Source organism: Diceros bicornis, chromosome 3 (genome assembly GCF_020826845.1).
Source record: "Diceros bicornis minor isolate mBicDic1 chromosome 3, mDicBic1.mat.cur, whole genome shotgun sequence".
NCBI classification, from domain to species: domain Eukaryota; kingdom Metazoa; phylum Chordata; class Mammalia; order Perissodactyla; family Rhinocerotidae; genus Diceros; species Diceros bicornis.
In genome coordinates this window covers 96,886,120-96,904,963 of record NC_080742.1, presented here as the reverse complement: position 1 = coordinate 96,904,963, position 18,844 = coordinate 96,886,120, and the positions used below count along the sequence as shown (strand labels likewise).

General features: G+C 53.9%; 2 protein-coding genes across 4 annotated transcripts in view; one reads left to right on the top strand and one right to left on the bottom strand.

Annotated features, from left to right (window-relative positions):
* SMARCD3 (SWI/SNF related, matrix associated, actin dependent regulator of chromatin, subfamily d, member 3) overlaps positions 1 to 8,082 on the top strand; it is a 32,383-nt gene extending 24,301 nt beyond the window's left edge. For both annotated transcript variants that reach the window (XM_058533452.1, XM_058533445.1), the window contains exons 2-13: positions 1,002 to 1,213; positions 3,205 to 3,247; positions 4,087 to 4,209; positions 4,316 to 4,438; positions 4,710 to 4,805; positions 4,985 to 5,086; positions 5,338 to 5,499; positions 6,650 to 6,747; positions 6,918 to 7,053; positions 7,349 to 7,471; positions 7,588 to 7,689; positions 7,904 to 8,082. In XM_058533452.1, the coding sequence (XP_058389435.1) occupies positions 1,002 to 1,213; positions 3,205 to 3,247; positions 4,087 to 4,209; positions 4,316 to 4,438; positions 4,710 to 4,805; positions 4,985 to 5,086; positions 5,338 to 5,499; positions 6,650 to 6,747; positions 6,918 to 7,053; positions 7,349 to 7,471; positions 7,588 to 7,689; positions 7,904 to 7,957 (1,374 nt within the window). In that variant the 3' untranslated portion in view covers positions 7,958 to 8,082. The remainder of the gene's footprint in view (positions 1 to 1,001; positions 1,214 to 3,204; positions 3,248 to 4,086; positions 4,210 to 4,315; positions 4,439 to 4,709; positions 4,806 to 4,984; positions 5,087 to 5,337; positions 5,500 to 6,649; positions 6,748 to 6,917; positions 7,054 to 7,348; positions 7,472 to 7,587; positions 7,690 to 7,903) is intronic.
* Positions 6,227 to 14,067, bottom strand: CHPF2 (chondroitin polymerizing factor 2). 2 transcript variants are annotated; one of them, XM_058533436.1, is made up of 6 exons: positions 12,258 to 14,067; positions 11,252 to 11,816; positions 10,365 to 10,547; positions 7,862 to 9,664; positions 7,343 to 7,492; positions 6,227 to 7,072 (listed from the first exon to the last, which is right to left on the bottom strand). In XM_058533436.1, exons 1-4 carry the CDS (start codon positions 12,536 to 12,538, stop codon positions 8,357 to 8,359), a joined length of 2,337 nt encoding a protein of 778 aa, XP_058389419.1. In that variant the 5' UTR covers positions 12,539 to 14,067; the 3' UTR covers positions 6,227 to 7,072; positions 7,343 to 7,492; positions 7,862 to 8,356. The 2 variants fall into 2 exon arrangements, with proteins under 2 accessions (XP_058389419.1, XP_058389413.1); XM_058533430.1 differs by having other exon boundaries at positions 7,343 to 9,664.
* Between the last annotated feature and the right edge of the window lie 4,777 nt (positions 14,068 to 18,844).

The following is an 18,844-nucleotide window of genomic DNA, read 5'->3' as shown; positions in this document are numbered from 1 at the left end:
CCATGGCCCCCTTTGGGCCCTGCCTGGGGTGGGGGTGGGAAGTAGAGAAAGTCTGTAGGATGGGACCATCTCTGGTGATCCAGGCAGACAGGAAGAGAGAGATGGATATAAGAGAAAATGCTGCTGCCTTTGACCTACACAAGCCCTCTGGGCAGCCCACCCCCAGCCCAGCTGTCCCTTGCCCTCCCAATCAGAGAATCCTGGCAGGGTCTGGCCTCAGCTCACTCAGGTTGCTGCCAGCCCTGCCTCCAGCCTTTACCTTGGGAGCAAATTATGGGAGTGGGCTAAGTCAGCAAAGCATCTAGGTATGGAGACTTGGAATCAGCCAAAGGGGGTGGGGGTTGGGACTAAGAGGGCAAAAGCTGGGGCCCAGGGAGAAGAGTAGGTTAAGATGGGAAGGGTGAGTGCAAGGCAGGACAGTCCAGGAAGTGGACTGGGAAGCAGGGAATGGGAAGAGGGGCGGCAGGAGTCGCAACAGGGACCTCAGCCCCTAACCTAGAGGAAGCAGCGGAGGGCAAAAACCCTTGGCCCCTCGGGAAACGACTGCTCAGTGGCTGCTTTTGCCAGGAGGAGCGGTGTGACCTTGGCTAGGTCGCTTTTCTCCTTGAGCCACAGTTGCCTCATCTGTCAAGTGGAGATGGAAGGACCCACTCAGTCTGTCTTGCAGAGGAGCATGTGAATGTGCACATTCTTTGAAAAGGTTGAAAAGGCGCCGTTAAATATTCATTTTCATGGTACCTTCCTCAAATCCGAGGCTGGCAATGCCCTGTGCAGTTGCCTGGCTTCAGTTAGCTTTCTGCAGCCAGACGCAAAGCCCCCTCCGCCAAAGCTGCGCGGTTCCGGCGCTCCTGCCCCTCCCACCCCTCGCTCACGCCGGCGGCATCAGGGTCACTGGCCGGGGGGCTTGGGGTGGGGGAGACGCGGCTCCCTGCTCCTGGAGCCGGGGCCCGTGGTCTGACCCGCGGGCGCCTGTTTCTGCTTCACTCCCGCCCCCCACCCAGCGCCCCGGGATGCCGTCTGGAGCCCGGATGCCCCACCAGGGGGCGCCCATGGGCCCCCCGGGCTCCCCGTACATGGGCAGCCCCGCCGTGCGACCTGGCCTGGCCCCCGCGGGCATGGAGCCCGCCCGCAAGCGAGCAGCGCCCCCGCCCGGCCAGAGCCAGGCCCAGAGCCAGGGCCAGCCGGTGCCCACCGCCCCCGCGAGGAGCCGCAGGTGAGTGGGGCCCAGCGCGGAGGGGGCGGGCCGAAGGACCCGCAGGGACAGGGTGGGCGAGGACCGAGATTGGAAAGGGCGAGGAAGAATGATCAGCAGGGAAGGAGTCGTCCTGGGTGGGATGGGCTCTGGGGCTGTGGGTTGAGAGGGCACTGGTCTGTTTCCTTTGTGTGCCCACCGTAGGGACTGAAGGCTGCGGCCGTCGCGCCCTTCTCCTGGTCACCTGCTCCGTTCCTCTCCCCACCCCTTGTCCCCAGGTCCTGGGTGATGCTTCAGGCTTTGGGGTGGGGATAGGGCTGGTAATAGGACTGAGGGCAGAGCTTTAGGACTGTGTTTCTCAAAGTGTGGTAGTCCGGTGTGCCTTCCTCAGAATCCCCTGGCTTGCCTGTTTAAAAGCCGCACTCCAGACCTAGATCCGGATCTCTGGCCAGAGGGGTGGAGCCTGGGAATTCGCCCTGTGGGTGGGTGGTCTCTGCCCCGTCATGCTCTCAGGTGATTCTTAGGCACTCAGAGGTTGAAGATCAGCCATAATCTGTCCTCCGGACCAGGTCTGCCCCCAGGCTAACAGGAGCCAGCCCGTTTCCTTGTCAGAGCCAGCTGGTGGCACCCCAAAACCCCCTGCTGGTGCCTGGCAAGAGGGATGCCCCTCTGGGTTTCAGTATTTAGCCAAACACACAGGCTTTCCTTTGCATACCAGATGGAGTCCTATAAAAGGTGTAATATGGACTTTACCTCATTATTAAATATTTTTTACACATCAAGGAAAATTCACCATTTATAAGAATCCCATGAAAAATTCTTTTGCAAAGTGAATTGTCCATTTATACAGTATACAAGTCCCTGATTTATCTTGTATAAATGGAGAGTTTCACATAGATAATTTGTTCAAAACAAATCAGACCCTGGGCCGGCGCCATGGCTTAGCGGTTAAGTGCGTGCGCTCTGCTGCTGGCTGCTGGGGCCCAGATCCCGGGCGCGCACCGACGTGCCGCTTCTCTGGCCATGCTGAGGCCGCGCCCCACATACAGCAAGGATGTGCAGCTGTGACATACAACTATCTGCTGGGGCTTTGGGGGGAAAAATAAATAAATAAATAAAATCTTAAAAAAAAACCAAAAAACAAAAAACACATCAGACCTTTAATGAAAACTGCTTGCCTAGCTTTAGGATCGATTTTTGGACAGGGAGAGGGCAGTGGTTGAGAACACCACACGGGGGCAGTATGGAGCCATCCTCTAGGCTGGGTTCTGATCTCAATTTGCCAAGGATTTTCTGGGGTGCTTTTGGGATAAGAAGCAGCTAGTGAGTCCAGAAGAGTCCAAGTCTCAGCTGCCAGCCCACATCCAGCCTGCAGTCATGTCCCACAGGAGAACGCACACACACACACACACACTCTCTCTGGATCCCTGTGGGTGTGTCCCTGGGCCATGTTGCCAGGTGGTCCAAGGGCATGAGCATCCCCTGCCTGACAGATGCCCTGTCAGCATCTCCTTCAAGCCCAGGGTGGCAGAGTGCAACCCTCACCAGCTTCACACCATCGCCTCCTGCTCCAGGGATGTGAGGGGGGTCAGCTCCCCTCCCTTTGAGCTCAGGCCACCTTGGACTGTGCATCCCTGCTTAGCAGAAAAGGAAAGTCCTCAGAATCCGTCCTCCCTCTCCTCTGTCCTCCCTTCCCCTCAGCTTTCCTCAAACCCTTCTGCAGCTCCCCCACCGCCAACCCCTCCTAAGTCTAAATTTCTCTGACCCTGAGGATGTGGTAGAGTGGAAGGGGGATCCCAGGCCAGAGAAAGACAGGGTCACCTCTGCTGCCCGCGAGAGGACAGAGTGCTGATGCCATACACCACCCCATGTAGCCCCTTGGGCAGGCAGATGAGCGGGCTGTGGGAACCCCAGCCAGGCGGGCGGAGATGTCGGGATAATTTAGCAGGTGGCCTCGTTACTCCCAGATCTGTCGCCATGGTAACCTGGTTTTTTCTTTAAAAAATGTACAGTGCCAAGAGGAGGAAGATGGCTGACAAAATCCTCCCTCAAAGGGTGAGTGTCTTTCACAGCAGCCCCCAGCCCACCCCCACCCTTTGCTGCTCCGCCCTCCTCTCCCCTCACCCCACCACCCTGTGCCGCCTCCTTTCCCCCCTCAGGATCAGAGCTTCAGCATCACAGTCACTTTCACTTTTTGTTTAAAAAGCTAATTAAGAAGTGAGGCTCCCCAGGCCAGAGGGAGGGGGTGGGGCAGAGGGAAAGAGCAGAGCCATAAGGGATAGGATACTGGGCCTGGGGTGCAGTGGACTGAATTCCAATGGTCTGAAGACATAAAGGCGTGGGACAAAGAGGGGATAAGAGTTAGGGGCCCAGAGGCTGGCAGGGAGAGTGAAGGAAACAGAAGCCGGCCAGAACGCCTGGGCATCACAATGTTACCCAGGCCGAGCTGGGTACGAGGGTAGCACCATTAAGACGTCAGTTGGAGTGACTGGGTGAGGTGCCGGGGTAGAGGCAAGCACCAACATCCTCGAACTGTTTCAGGGACCCCAGGGTCCTAGCCACTTTGCAGACATCCAAGGCAAGCCCAGAGGCCGTGTGACAAGGGAAAGGACAAGATAAAGAAGTGAAGCCCTAGTGCTTGCTGGGCTTCAGTGTTGTTACGGCCTCCCCTAGTGATGAAATGCATGGATCTCCCTAGAGGGAGAAGCGATTTTTATCCCTACACCTGGAGGCTGCTACTGCGGGATACAGAGGCCTGGGGAGAGGTCCCATTTGCACACTCTGAGTCCCAGAACCTCCATGCTCTTTGTACCCTGGGACCTCGTGACATGCGTACATTCCACCTACAAGATTAGCTAAGCCCCTGGTTCGCTGCCTTGCTCCTCCTCTTCCAGATCCGGGAGCTGGTCCCTGAGTCCCAGGCTTACATGGACCTCCTAGCGTTTGAGAGGAAACTGGATCAAACCATCATGCGGAAGCGGGTGGACATCCAGGAGGCTCTGAAGAGGCCAATGAAGGTGGGGGGCAGGAAGAGGGCTCTAAGTCCTGTTCCCAGAGTGGAGAAGCAGAGTGCCTGGGTGGGAGCACAGTGTTCACTCTGTACTACACTCTTTATTTCTACAGCAAAAGCGGAAGCTGCGTCTTTATATCTCTAATACTTTTAACCCTGCGAAGCCTGATGCTGAGGATTCTGATGGCAGCATCGCCTCCTGGGAGCTGCGGGTGGAGGGGAAGCTCCTGGATGACGTACGTCCTGGCCCAGGTCTCTCCAGGTGTCCTGGGGTGGGTATGGGGCTGAGCTGAGGACAGAACTAGACATTTGCACTAAGGGTTAGGGAGTCAGCCCTGGCCAGGGGTGGGTGCCCTAGAAAGACATTCTGGGTGCAGAGGCCTGCTTCTAACCATGCTGTCCTACCCAACCAGCCCCACCCATTCCCAATTCATTCTGCCCCCATGGTCCCTGTTCTGCCCCCACGGTCCCTGTTCCGCCCCCACGGTCCCTGTTCCTCTCCCACAGCCCAGCAAACAGAAGCGGAAGTTCTCTTCCTTCTTCAAGAGTTTGGTCATTGAGCTGGACAAAGACCTTTATGGCCCTGACAACCACCTAGTTGAGGTAAGACCCAGACCCCTTCTGCCCTTGAATTGCCACTCTTCCACAGACCACAGTCCCTGAAGAATCTACACCACAGTCGTTTCAGCTGCACAGATTTGGATCAGGGACCACCCTAGAGCCCCAGGCCCCACCAGCCCAGATGGGCCTGTGAGGTGACCCAGCTCTTCTCCCCTGGACAGTGGCACCGGACGCCCACAACCCAGGAGACAGATGGGTTCCAGGTGAAGAGGCCAGGGGACCTGAGTGTGCGCTGCACACTGCTCCTCATGCTGGATTACCAGGTCTGTGCTGGACCCCTGCCCCAGAGACACCACACGAGGCCCCTGACCCCCCCACACCCTTTCTCTTAGATAGGGTGGGCCTAAGCCTCACAGGTGCACACCCTGAGACCCCATTCTCCTCCCTACCCACCCCTTCTCCAGAAGCATGTTTCTGAGGAGCCCAATCACCGTGTCCCCCAGCCCCAAGCTGCCTGGCCCTGAGCTCTCTCCACTCCCTCTTTTATCTAATTTTCATGGTCAACTTTTCCCAGCCGCCCCAGTTCAAACTGGATCCCCGCCTAGCCCGGCTGCTGGGGTTGCACACACAGAGCCGCTCAGCCATCGTCCAGGCCCTGTGGCAGTATGTGAAGACCAATAGGCTGCAGGACTCACATGACAAGGAATACATCAATGGGGACAAATATTTCCAGCAGGTACCCTCTCTCCTGAACCCAGGGATGTGGGGAGCAGGCAGAATTACTGGTAAGGGAAGTGCCTCTACTATGGTAACACCACCTCTCCCTTCTAGATTCTCGGGTATTAGAAATGGCACAGGGGCTGGCCCCATGGCGTAGCGGTTAAGTGCGCGCACTCCGCTGCTGGCAGCCTGGGTTCAGATCCCGGGCACGCACCGATGCACCATTTGTCGGGCCATGCTGTGGCGGCGTCCCACATAAAGTGGAGGAAGATGGGCACAGATGTTAGCCCAGGGCCAGTCTTCCTCAGCAAAAAGAGGAGGATTGGCATGGATGTTAGGTCAGGGCTGATCTTCTTCACAAAAAAAAAAAAAAAAAAAGAAATGGCGCATAGTCATGGTCTTGGAGCCAGAGACCAGGGTCCTAGGCTAGGCCCTTCCATGGCGTGGCTCTGTGCTGCAGCCCATCCATTTCAGCCACCCCAGGTTAGAAAGCTCTGGAACCCTACAAGGCCAACAGCTTTCAGGAGTTAGGATCCCTGGGTTCTAGTCGTGGGTCCAGACTCTGAGTAAGTTACTTAGCTGTTTTTGCGCCTTGTTCCTTATCTTTGCAATGGGGTGATAACACCTGTCCCATCTAACCCACTGGGCAGTTAGGAAAATCAAACTGCTGTGAAAGTGACTTGATAAAATTCTACCAAAGTAGAGATTATTAATAATTTTTAAATACACACAGTAGATAAACCTGAGGAGTAAAAACGACAGTTGATGTTTATTTTGAGCACTCACCATGTGCCAGGCATTGTTCCAAGCACTTTATGTGTACCAATCCATTTAATTCTCACAACAGCCCTGTGAGATAGGTACTGTTATTATCCCCATCCTAGGGATGAAGAAACTGAGGCCTGCTTGCTCAAGGTTGCATCAGAAGTGGTGGAAGCAGGATCTATTCCTAGGCCAGCCCACCCAGGGCCATGCTCTCAACTCCGGCACTGCCCCACCTCCTTGTTGGCACTCCACCACCCACAGCCTCCCCACTCCCAGCCCCATGAGCACTGAGGAATTAGACTTGCTCCTGGCTTCTTGGGGCCTTTCCAGAATAGAAGAATCCAGAACTGTAGTTATGTTCTTTTCAAGCACAGAAGAGTGATCTCTCTCTCCTACTTCAGATTTTTGATTGTCCCCGGCTGAAGTTTTCTGAGATTCCCCAGCGCCTCACAGCTCTGTTGTTGCCCCCTGACCCAATTGTCATCAACCATGTCATCAGGTGAGGCCCCAGCTTGCTCCTCAGACCAGGGAATCACTGGGGTCCTGCCCTCCCTGCCCCTCCCTCTTCCTCCCATCCCCATGCCCCCTCCCTCCCCAGGGCATCTGCCCGCGGGGCCCTTGGCCTCTGCGAGGGCAGCATGGACACCAAGGTCTGGACTTCCCTGGCAGCGTGGACCCGTCGGACCAGAAGAAGACAGCATGCTATGACATTGATGTGGAGGTAGAGGAGCCACTGAAGGGGCAGATGAGCAGCTTCCTCCTGTCCACAGCCAATCAGCAGGAGATCAGCGCTCTGGACAGTAAGGTGGGGCCAGAGCCCAGAGCTGGAGTGGGACAGTAACCCAGAAATGACAAAGTACAGACACAATAGACAACAGCATGGGCCTATGGAGAGATAAAGAGGACAGGTGGCCCTTCCCTTGCTACGTGGAGCTCTGCCCATCCCCCCCTTCCCTGGGACTGCAGAGGCATCAGGGACCTGAGGAATTGCCCTTCAAAGGAACAGCAGCAAATCCTCCCCTCTACTTGCCCCCCTCCTCCTTCCCCTCCCCTCCCACATCACCGCGGCCAGGTGAAAGTGTCTGTCTTTCTACCTGTAGATCCATGAGACGATTGAGTCCATAAACCAGCTCAAGATCCAGAGGGACTTCATGCTAAGCTTCTCCAGAGACCCCAAAGGCTATATCCAAGACCTGCTCCGCTCCCAGAGCCGGGACCTCAAGGTGAAGGGGACTCAGGGAGCACTGGATGGAAGAGAAGCATATGGGGAAGACAGTAAACGTGTACACAGGGGCTGGAGGAGTCCGGGCTCAGGGCTGACCCCACTGCTCCCTCCCAGGTGATGACAGATGTGGCAGGCAACCCCGAGGAGGAGCGCCGGGCTGAGTTCTACCACCAGCCCTGGTCCCAGGAAGCCGTCAGCCGCTACTTCTACTGCAAGGTGTGGAGGGGCCCATGCACCTCAGGCCTCCCCCCTCACTCCAAGAGAAACCTCCCTTCTCAGCCTGGTCAGCAGCCCTTGCCACTCCACCATCCCCTGCACCATGTGTAGCCCTCCCTGCTCCCAGCCGCTCTTCCAGGCCGGCCGGCGGTAGGGTTGTCCTGTCACTCACCAGCAACACCATAACCCTGCTCCTGCACTTATTTCTCTACAGATCCAGCAGCGCAGGCAGGAGCTGGAGCAGTCGCTGGTTGTGCGCAACACCTAGGAGCCCCTATGGATGAGCACCACTGTGGGCCTCTGGGCCCGCACCCTGTCCCCCAGGGCTCTGCTGTCACTCTTCTGACACCTTCTGGGTGAGGCGGGGGACTGGATTAAAAGTCATTCATCTGAGAGCAGCTGTGTGGTCACTGGCAACTGGGGAGGGAGGGAAGGGCAGGGGAAGGCAGTGGGTCCCTCTGGGAAAACTCCCGCCCCCTTCCTCAGATTCTTCTCACTCCATTTTCTCTAGACCTAAAAACAGTTTGGCAGAAGACACTTTTAATAACATTTTCTTATTAAAAAAAATACAGCAACAAGCTTTCCATCTGTCCATCCATCTTGCCTTGCCTTTCCCAGGGCTGAGGCAGAAAAGGGAAATATGCACCGATGCACGGCCCCGGTTGTGCTAGGTGCTGTTGGCCTGCTCCTGTTCAAACAGAGCCATGGCTAGCTGGGCACGGCCCCCCAGCCCCTCCAGGTTGCTCAGGCGGCAGCGGTGGTAGAGTTCTTCGCTGAGCCGAGGGCTGCAGTCGCGCAGGGAGAACTTCTGCACCAGCCCTGGCTCCACGGCCCGGAAGAGGTGGAGCCCTGAGAACCGGAGGAAAACATCCATCACCTCCAGCCCCTCCAGGGCTTCCTCCTCTTCCTGGCCTGCCAGTTCACCAGCCAGCCGGGCTCGGGCCGCCAGGTAGTCAGCATTGTAGAAGCAGCCCTCCGCAGAAGCCTGTCGGTCAAACCTGCCTCCTACAGGAGCCCCCCGGGATGGGTCAGCACCAGGAGGGGACGGAGGGTCAGGGCCAGCCCCAGGGGGGCCTGGGGGAGATCTCTGTGGTGCCAGGGCAGGATTGAACTCCTGGAAATGGACTGGGAAGAAGGCCTGCCAGCCAGAGATGGCATTCATGCGGCAGCGGTTAAGGACTTCGGGTCCAGGCCTGGTCCACACGGTGGTAAGAAAGAAGAGTGTGTCCACGGGGTGCTTCTTAGAGACCACGTCCATGAGCCGCACCTGGGAAGGGGCCTCTGCTCGCACAGCGAGCCAGGCCAGTCTCGTCCCAGGGTACCGTCGCTCTAACTCAGCCGCTGCAGCCTTTACCCCAAGAAATGGGTCTGGGGCCCCTCGGCCACCTTCCCGTGGCCCATAGACCAGCAACAGGGTGAGCAACGCGTGCTCTCGTGGCTCTAGAACAGTGGCTGCAAAGGCCTCGAGGAAAGCAGGGGCCGCAGCAGCTTCGGCCACCAGGAGTGGCAGCACCAGCTGCACACGCGTGGCCTCAGTAACATAGGGCATAGGCAAGATTTCCACCCGGCTCAGCGGCCGCAGCAGGCTGACCCTGCGGGCCAGGGCCCGCCGGTGCCCACGCTGCGTCACAGCTTCCAGCAGCAGGTCTAGGGTGTACTCCATGCCCCGCGCTGGGTCAAAGCGCCGGTAGCCATTGAGCAGCCGCTGCTTCTGGAAACGCAGGCGGGGCTGATAGCGCCGATTCAGCTGCTCCAAAGCGGTTTCCACAGCATCACCCACATCCGCCCTGCTAGCCCCTTGCAGTGGGCACTTGGGAGCCCCATCTGCACAGGAGAAGGTATGCTGCTCTGTGAAGTAATCCCAGCCCAGCACCTCAAAACGAGAGTGTGGTGTGAAAGGGGCCGGGAGCCCAACAGGCCAGCTCAGCCCTGCCTCCCCCTCGGGGGTCAGCACGGTCAGGTTCCGGATCTGTGCCTGGGGTAGGAGGGACACACAGTTAGTGCCCATCTAGGCAGTCAGGACTCTACCCAGCTCCAGCGTCCTGGGTTCTGAGCTGCCCTGACTCTGTCAATACTTAGTGAGGTGCCCCTTGGCTAATCATGTACTTCCCCGTGCTTTACTTTCTTTGTCTGTACAATGCAGAAGGCATACGAAGCATACCCACCCTACACAACTGCCATGAGGAGGAGGCGGCAGCGGTTAGAGCATCCTGCAACAGAGAGCTCTCCCGACCCAAAGCGCTCACACCCTCTTGGTGATGAGCCTTTGTTTTCACCTGTATCCCACCTCTGACAACCTCCACAAGAGAATTCTTCTACCTCCTACCCTCGGGCTTTTGAAAGCCAGTGCTAGGAGGCCAGGGATTGCTGAGTTTTTGCCTCCTCAGTAGAGAGGCACTACTGGAGAGGAGCTATAACTATCCTGCCTAAGCACCCTACCGAGCCACGATCCTCTCAGTTCACCTGCAAACCCTTTAACTGCATTCAAGTCCTGCTAGGAGCTTACTGTATGATTGACCTGGACCACCAAGAGCCCCTTCTCCCAGAATTGTTTTAAATTTAGGTACAGTCAGCCTCTTTCTAAGACGCCCAGCTTCCCCTCACTCAGCTGCCCCTCACTGTGAGCCTGGACACCCAACGCTCCCTCTACCTCCCGCCGTGGTCCCCTGGCTCACCTGCAGTTGCTCTATTTCACTGTACGCCCTCTCCAGCTCCAGAGCACTGAAGCGTTTGTGGAGCCGGTACATGAGGGTTCCCTCGGAGACAGGGTGCACTGTGAAGGCACTCAGGAAAGCCGAGCTCCCCTCCTTCTCGGGGTCCCTATTTTTGGCCAGTTCAAATGAGCGATACTGCTGCCCCTACAGGGACCAATCAGACCAATCAATCCACATATGGAGGGCTGCCTGTCCCAACCGCCCTTAGCCAAACTCAGCATTCACACCTAGTACTGCTGCTGCTGCAGGAGGGAGGAGGGAGTGGGAGCTCACTCCAGTCCCCTTAACCTTGGCCTTACTCTCACCACCGGATTGTGGGAAAAAGAATGTTAAGTAGGCATCTAAGGATGTCCTCTTCCCCCAAAGAACTCCACTGTCTCTCAAGGGAATGAGAGCCACGAGCCAGCAAACACTCCCAGTACTCTGGTTTGAGAGGATGAGCCCCCTCTGGGATCGTCCCTTCTTCCCCAACAAACAGGGTGGCTCTCAGGGCTAGAAAAGTGATTACCTTACTCCTCAGGGAGAATGGACATCTCTAGGACATTCCCAGTTCGTTCATGACTGTGCATGTTGGGGGAGGGGGCAGGGGGCAGATGGGAGGAGGATGGGTGAGTGAGTAGGGGCACCTTTCTGTCTTGCTCAGAGGGTCCCTGAGGAGATGCCACTTTTGACAGAAGACTGCCAGAAGTGAGCAAGGGAGAGCCAGAGGGGTGGTCAGTGGCTGGGAAGGGCAGAACGATGGCCCCAACATGCTGCTAGGAAGGAGCCAGCAGCATCCAGCCTGGAGACCAATCACTCAGTCACTACTAACTTGTTGGAGACTGAGACTGACTTGAAAGGGCTGTCACCTGGTGCTGCGAGACACAGCCGACGCCCAGTGAGTCGATGAGGCAGCGGCCAAGCCACTCATCAGGACGAGCACTGAGAATATCTCCTCGGCAGCCATCCAGATGTGGCCGCAATCGAAGCAGGAGACTCCGTGACAACAGGTAGCCAAAGCCCCCATGGCAGTACCGGGCCTGCTCGCCTGCGCCAATGAACTCCTCTGCCCGGCCCAAGTACAGGTCTTGGTTGATGCTGAGGTGGCCAGTAAGTGCTGCCAGACGTGGGGCCTGCACATACGTGTCATCCTGCATGATGAAGAACCAGTCGTAGTCGGCCCCAAAGTGTGTATGAAGATAGCGCAGGGTTTCTGACATGAGCCAGGCCGGCCGCTCGTCCCCATGAGATACCACCTGCATCCCTGCCGGAGTCCGGGCCCCTCGCTGCCCAGTGAAGTACAGTAACCGAGGGAAGTGGTGGGCCACTGTGCGGTTCACAGCCACAGCAAGAGTGGACAGCGTGGCCCGGGAAGTCAAGACAGCCACCAGCAACCGCTCACGAGAGCCCAGCTCTGTCTGGATGTACCGAGTCCTGTGGAAAGACCAGCATGCCAGGGGTCAACTCCTTAATCTTTAGGAACCCAACTTGTCCAGCATATACATTCCCCTAGGAATATGTGAGTTGTGGTTGAGAAAAGAGAAGCGAGAGACCTTCTCATCAATATTAATGAGCTACTGGACTGAGCATCCACTGAGTAGCTGACACTGGATTGATTTGGGGAGGGGTCTACTAAGGATGGATTAGATGGGTTAGATGCAATTCTTGCCCTGTTCAAGAACATCCAACACACTATCTTAACACCAATGGATGAGAATTTTTCATACCTGAGAGGGGGAAAAAATAGGGAAAAATCTGTGATGAACAACAATGCAAAGAATTGCTCTAAGGAGCCTACCACTGATTACCAGAGAAGGCAGAGGCAAGGACCTAGAGTAAACTGGATTCTGGGGACCTCACATACATAGCTCTCACCTGAGCACCTTCTTATAGGGTTTGTTTGGATCCCTGTAGTAGGGGATAATCCGGGGTTTGAAGTCTTCATCACTTTGGTCAAGCTGATTTCTTGAGTCTGGATTCTGTGGCCCTCCTGGTTCCCCCACAGCCTCTACACAGGGATCTTCTCCGTCACCTTGGATCCAGGAAACCCGCAAGAGGCTCAGGCTGCATCCCAGAGACAGCCCTAGGATGAGGGGCAGTGCTGGTCGCAGCAGAGCCAACAGGGAACTCAGTCGCATGATGGTAGGCCCTGCCATGTGCGTGTCCCAGAGGGCACAGCCTCAAGGATTGATCAGTGGGTTGATGGGCGCCAGGCCAGTAGTAGGCCTGCAGCTTTAACAGGGAACCTGGGGTCAATGAGCTCAACAACAGGGCAAGGTGTGTTTGCTTCCAGGCCCAGCATCCCCAGAAAGCATCTACCCGGTCTTCAGTCACCAAGGAGTCGGATCTAACCCTTAGGCCAAACGGTAATAAATATTAGAACCCATTTCACCCACTAATGGGATTATGGTCTGTCTGCCAGTAGAAAGGGGAGGAAACAAAACTCAATCTTGCCAAACCTAACCCCAAAAGAAGGTTTACACACATCTGTAGACTGGATCTGAGTCAAGAGACAGCAAGAACTGATAAAGAAGAGGCTGGGGCAAAGCACATGCTCCACCCAAACGACAGCCCCGACTGGAGGAGCCTGCCTCGGTAGGCCTTTCCCAAAGAGTGCCTGGCTCGGGCACGTTTCTGTGCCTCGGGGCCTCTATTTCAATTTACTGAAGGGGCTGCTGACTAGCTGCTGAAGGCAGGCACAAGGGAAGAGGTCAGGGCCTCTTTCTACTCTACCCCTGGGGTGTTAAGGAAACACACAGCTAGAGTAACCCCTCCTCCTAGTCAGGAGTGGTCAGGAGCCACTGGCATGGCGCACAGAAGTTCTGCCCACCCAAATGAGGTGGACAGATATGGTGAGTCAGCACCGAGAGCCTCTCAGAGGAGCACAACGGCTGATGGAGCCGCTTCGCAGGGCATTTTTCTTTGAATCCCAGCTGCTGAGAGGCTGGCGCTGCCCACCTTCCTCTGAGAAGAGACAGGAGGCAAATGACAGTAATTCGGACAGTGTAAGAGCTACTCGGCGTCTGATTTTACCAGGGACCAAGGTACCCAAACCAAACCAAACCGAGAGAGCGAGTAGCTAGAGACAACGCAGGGATCCCGGGAAGGCAAACGGAGGGTCGGCTGGTGTGACCGTTGCCAGGCCCGGCGCCCCTGCTCTACCTCTCGGCGATCAAAGATCAATTCTAGTCCTAGAAAGAAGGCCCAAAGCGAGTTTTAGCCGTTAGTCTCAAAACAGAAATAAAACCGGCTGCGTCACGGAGCTGTCGAGGAGGGTCAGGGGCCTAAGCTCGGTTTGTTCGGCTCGGGGAGTGGAGGTCGCGGCTGGGAGAGGAGGGCAAAGACCCCGTTCTCTGGCCCGTCGGCAGGGGCAAAAGCCCCGCTGGCGCCAGCGGGCGAAGCCCCGAGGCCCACGGGGGTGGCCTCTGCAGAAGGGACAGGGGCGGCGGCGGCCAGATAACGGGCGGCTGGGTGCGGGAGACGCGGCCAGCGCGGTCCCGGGAAGCGGGGGCGAGGGCGTGGGGGTGGGACCTGCTCCTGTCCCCTGGAGCGGCGCCCCTGTCACCCTTGCAGGGGGAAGTGGGGGGGAAGGGAAACAGACCCCAGTGACCGGCCGAGACGCCGGCTCCGCCGCTGCAGTCACTGCCACCTCACAGCCCAGCCCGCTCCTTCCTCTTCCGCTCGCTGTCAGTCCCCGTCTCTATGGTGACCGCATCCGGCCGCTCGCTCTGCCGCCGCCCTCTCTATGGTCGCCCCGCCCCTTCTCTGCAGGGCGTACCGGCTGCGAGGTGACAAGTTCGGCCGGGCCACCCCCCTGGCCCCCAAGAACACAAGCGCATTCCACAGACGCTAATCCGAGTGGACCCACACTGGACCCAAAGGTGCCCCAAATCTGCAACCTGAACTCCATCTGCTTTGGGAAAAAATACCCTCCCCCTCAATGAATGTGCTTGTGCCTCCTAGATGACTTCTCCCAGTGGGCCTCGGAACCATGTCCTCCATTCACTTGTTTCAGAAGTGTTTGTTGTTTGCCTACTCAGTTCTAGGCCATCGTAATGACTACTGAGTAAGCAAGCGGTAGACGAGATGGGAGCTGCGAGTTGAGGGTGATAGGCATTAAACACACACTTGTAACCCCAGGACCAGAACAGAATTTGTCACCCCAAAATATGCCTCTTTGGCATAAGCATTATTCTAGGCTGATTATTTTTAAGAAACAGCAGACACAGGGAAAAGCTCTGAAAACCTAGTAGAACTTACCCACTTATAAGGGAAATTTACATTTATAAGAGAAATCTCCATTTGCAAGAATGCCTTCCTCTCTGAGCAAGGAACGAGAGCACGACTAAATCTCTAGAAACTCTTATCAATAAAGAAGGGAATGACAAATCTACACAACAACTTTACCCTTGTTTACTGTGCTGACCTCATCTTAACAACAGAATGTTAAGGCTATTTTTTCAGGGGCAGTGAGCCAGACAGGAATATGGGCAGAAGAGAAAATTTTGATCTGCCAATCAAAACCCACCCTGCCAGCGCTTCGACATACCAGCCTGCCCTCCCTGATCCCTTAAACCTTACCCTATACCCTGGATTGGGGAGACAGATTTGAGAGCCCTTCTGTTTGCTTGCCAATCAACTGCGTAATAAACTCTCTTCCCTCAAAGACTGGCACACGGGTGGAGACAGCCCTCGCTTGGTATCACACTGACATAACAAAAATATAAACTTAGGTAGAAATCACAAACGGGGCCGGCCCCGTGGCTTAGCAGTTAAGTGTGCGCGCTCCGCTGCCGGTGGCCCGGGTTCGGATCCCAGGCGCGCACCGACGCACCGCTTCTCCTGTCATGCTGAGGCCGCATCCCACGTACAGCAGCTAGAAGGATGTGCAACTATGACATACAACTATCTACGGGGGCTTTGGGGGGCAAAAAAAAAGGACGAGCATTGGCAATAGATGTTAGCTCAGAGCTGGTCTTCCTCAGCAAAAAAAGAGGAGGATTAGCACGGATGTTAGCTTAGGGCTGATCTTCCCCAGAAGAAATCACAAACGGTGGTAAGTACCATTGTAGAAAAGTAGAGTCCAGTGGGAAAACATGACAGGAAGAATTAAATTAGATTGGGAATTTGAGAATGCTGAGATCCAAAGTTTCAGTAAGTTATCCAAACAAAAAGTGGAGAGTTTTCCAGGCAAAGAGCAGAGCACAGAAGGCCTGGAAGGAGGAAAGAGACTGGCCTAGAGAAGAACTAGGAAGGTGGGGTGGCTAAAGACCAGCGAGTGAGGAGAAAACAGCCCAAGGGGAGGCTGAAGGGCAGGCAGAGCCTTCTAACACCACAGCCCACAGCAGGTTCCCAACCAGCATGGCACTTCTTGAGGGCGCAATTTGGAAGTGTACGGGGCAATTTTGTTGTCAAATGGTTGAGGGAAGGAGCCAAGATGCTAGATGTCTTGCACATTGCAAGACAGTATCACAGAAGAAAAAACTGTCTGGGGGACAACCCGGTGGCACAAGCGGTTAAATGCGCGCGCTCCGCTGCGGCGGCCCGGGATTCACTGGTTCGGATCCCGGGCGCGCACCGACGCACTGCTTGGCAAGCCATGCTGTGGCGGCGTCCCATATAACGTGGAGGAAGATGGGCACGGATGTTAGCCCAGGGCCAGTCTTCCTCAGCAAAAAAGAGAAGGTTTGGCAGCCCAGGGCTGATCTCCTCACACACAAAAAAAGAAAGAACTGTCTATCCCACATGGCTTTCAAATGTCCTACTGAACATTCACGTAAGTGAAAAAATGGTTATAATCATCTGATCCTTGAGCCTATTCTGTGTTTTATATACAAAAACGAAGTAATCTTGCAGGGTTGTAATATATGCTGAATTTGCAAGGAATGTAACTATCATGTAAATGGAAGGAAGACTGTACTTTGTTTCGTTCAAGAATTTACTAAGAATTACCATTTTGAAGAACTATATGACAGACAGCAATGTCACTCATGGTGTTCTGTCTGCATTTGTATTGTCACATTCAAGGTGATCCTACACAGAGGTACAAGCAGTGGACCTATTATGTTTTCTAGCATACTGAAATAACACTTCATTAGAAAGGATTTCCTTTTCTTTCCTCTGTTATTAAGACACTATAGGGGCTGGCCCAGTGGCATAGTGGTTAAGTTTGCATGCTCTGCTTTGGCGACCCAGGGTTCACAGGTTCGGATCCCAGGCGCGGACCTACGCACCACTTATCAAGCCATGCTGTGGCAGGCGTCGCACATATGAAATAGAGGAAGATGGGCATGGATGTTAGCTCAGGGCCAATCTTCTTCAGGAAAAAGGAGGATTGGCAATGGAGGTTAACTTAGGGCTAATCTTCCTCACACACACACACAAAAGACACTATAACTTTTTGAAATTTAAGTGTGTAGTTACGTTATATCATCTATGAACTTTATTTTAGAATAGTAAAGGGGGTGTCATAAAAAAAAGTTTGTTATTAAAAGGGAACATTGGTGGGGCCAGCCAGGTGGCATAGTGGTTAAGTTCACGCACTCTGCTTCAGTGGCTTGGAGTTCATGGGTTTGGATCCCAGGCATGGGCCTACACACTGCTCATCAAGCTATGCTGTGGCAGCATCCCACATACAAAACAGAGGAAGATTGGCACAGGTGTTAGCTCAGCGACAATCTTCCTCAAGCAAAAAGAGAAAGATTGGCAACAGATGTTAGCTCAGGGCCAATCTTCCTTACCAGAAAAACAAAAAGGAACACTGGGGCTGACAGAGGTAAGAACCACAGTTCTAGGAAGTATATGAGATAGAATTCACCAGCACTGTTATCCTTCACTGTGTTTTGGTCTTATCCTCAGACTGCAATTTGATCACCCCTCAGCAACTGGCACAGAATAGGTGGTAAATAAAATGACTTGTTAGAAGAGACTCTGGGAGGCAGAGTAGGGACACTCACCTGGAGGTTGGAAGATAAGGTTCCAGACCAGCATTGTCAAACAGAAATATAATGTGAGCCAGAAATGTGAGCCATATATGTAACAAAATTTTCCAGTAGCCACATTTTTTAGAAAGCAAAAATAAACAGGTGAAATTAATGTTAATATTTTATTATATTAAATATATCCAAAATATTATCATTTCAACATGTAACCAATATAAAAATTTGATATATTTTACATTCTTTTTTTTCCACACACAATCTTTGAAATCCGATGCATATTTTACACTCACAGCATACTTCAATTCTGACTAGCCACATTTCAAGTGCTCCATGGCCACATGCGGCTAGAGACTACTACAATGAACAGCACTGTTCCAGACCCTTCTGTTACTAAATTTCTAGGTAATTCTGGATGAGACATTTCATTCCTTGTTTCTCAGTTTCTTCATATTTTAAATGAAGAGTCTAACCCAAAAGTTCTTGCTTCCAGCACCGACCTGTGATTTTTCCTATTTAGCTCGGCTTTTCTCTCTACCCACATCTCTCTCTCCTTCACATTTCCCCATTTCTTCTCCCCTCATCCCCAGGTCTGTTCCCTGCAAAACATCTAAAGCCTGGGTGGGAACCGCAGAACTTCGAAACAGCCCACAAGTTTTCTAAGCCACTCTTGTGCTGAGGGAAACTCTGCCCAGCAACTGTTGATTCACGGGGAACTGTTGATTCCTGGAGGTGATTGGTTGCTATGCAGGTGGATTCAGAGAAGTAACTGGTTAGTCTTTCTTTCGCCATGCAGGGCCATTTTACAGAACTGGAGTTCTGAAACCAGAAGATTCCAGCCTCAAATCCTGGCACTCTCTCCTACCAGCAGTGTTGTTTTATTAACAACTCTGTGCCTTCATTTTCAACCTGTAAAATAGTACTAATACCCACCTCAGAGTTTCTTGGGGGATTAAATGGGATGGCATAAATGAAAGAGCATAATAAATGTTAGTTCTCTGTAACGTGTAACCTGCCTGTAACTGTGCCTTTTAATGAGAGTGGGAGAGGGATGCATATTATAGACAGTGCTCTCAGGAAGCCAACTGCTTGGATGAGTGATTTTATGTGACCCACAACCATATATAACTTCTTTGCTTCATAAAGAAAGGCTTTGCAGTCACTTAACTATTGTCTATGTATATTCTTTACCTAAAACAATGCTTTTGCCCATAGTAATGCTTAATATTTGTCAGATGTATTAAATTAAATATCTAGTGTATACTTACACAAGGATTCTACTAGTAGCAGAGAAGGCAAGAAGGAAGCCTAGCAGAACTCTGGCTAAGTAATAATCAGCCAATTAACAAGAACTAAACTCTAATCTTTCTAACAATCATATGAGGTAAGTACTATCATCATTCTCGTTTTACAGAGAAGAATATGTATTTTGCTGAGGTCACACACTGTAAATGGTAGAGCTGGGGTTTGAATGCAGGCACTCTGCCCCCAGAATTCATGCTCTTAGTTATGCTATGCCAAGTG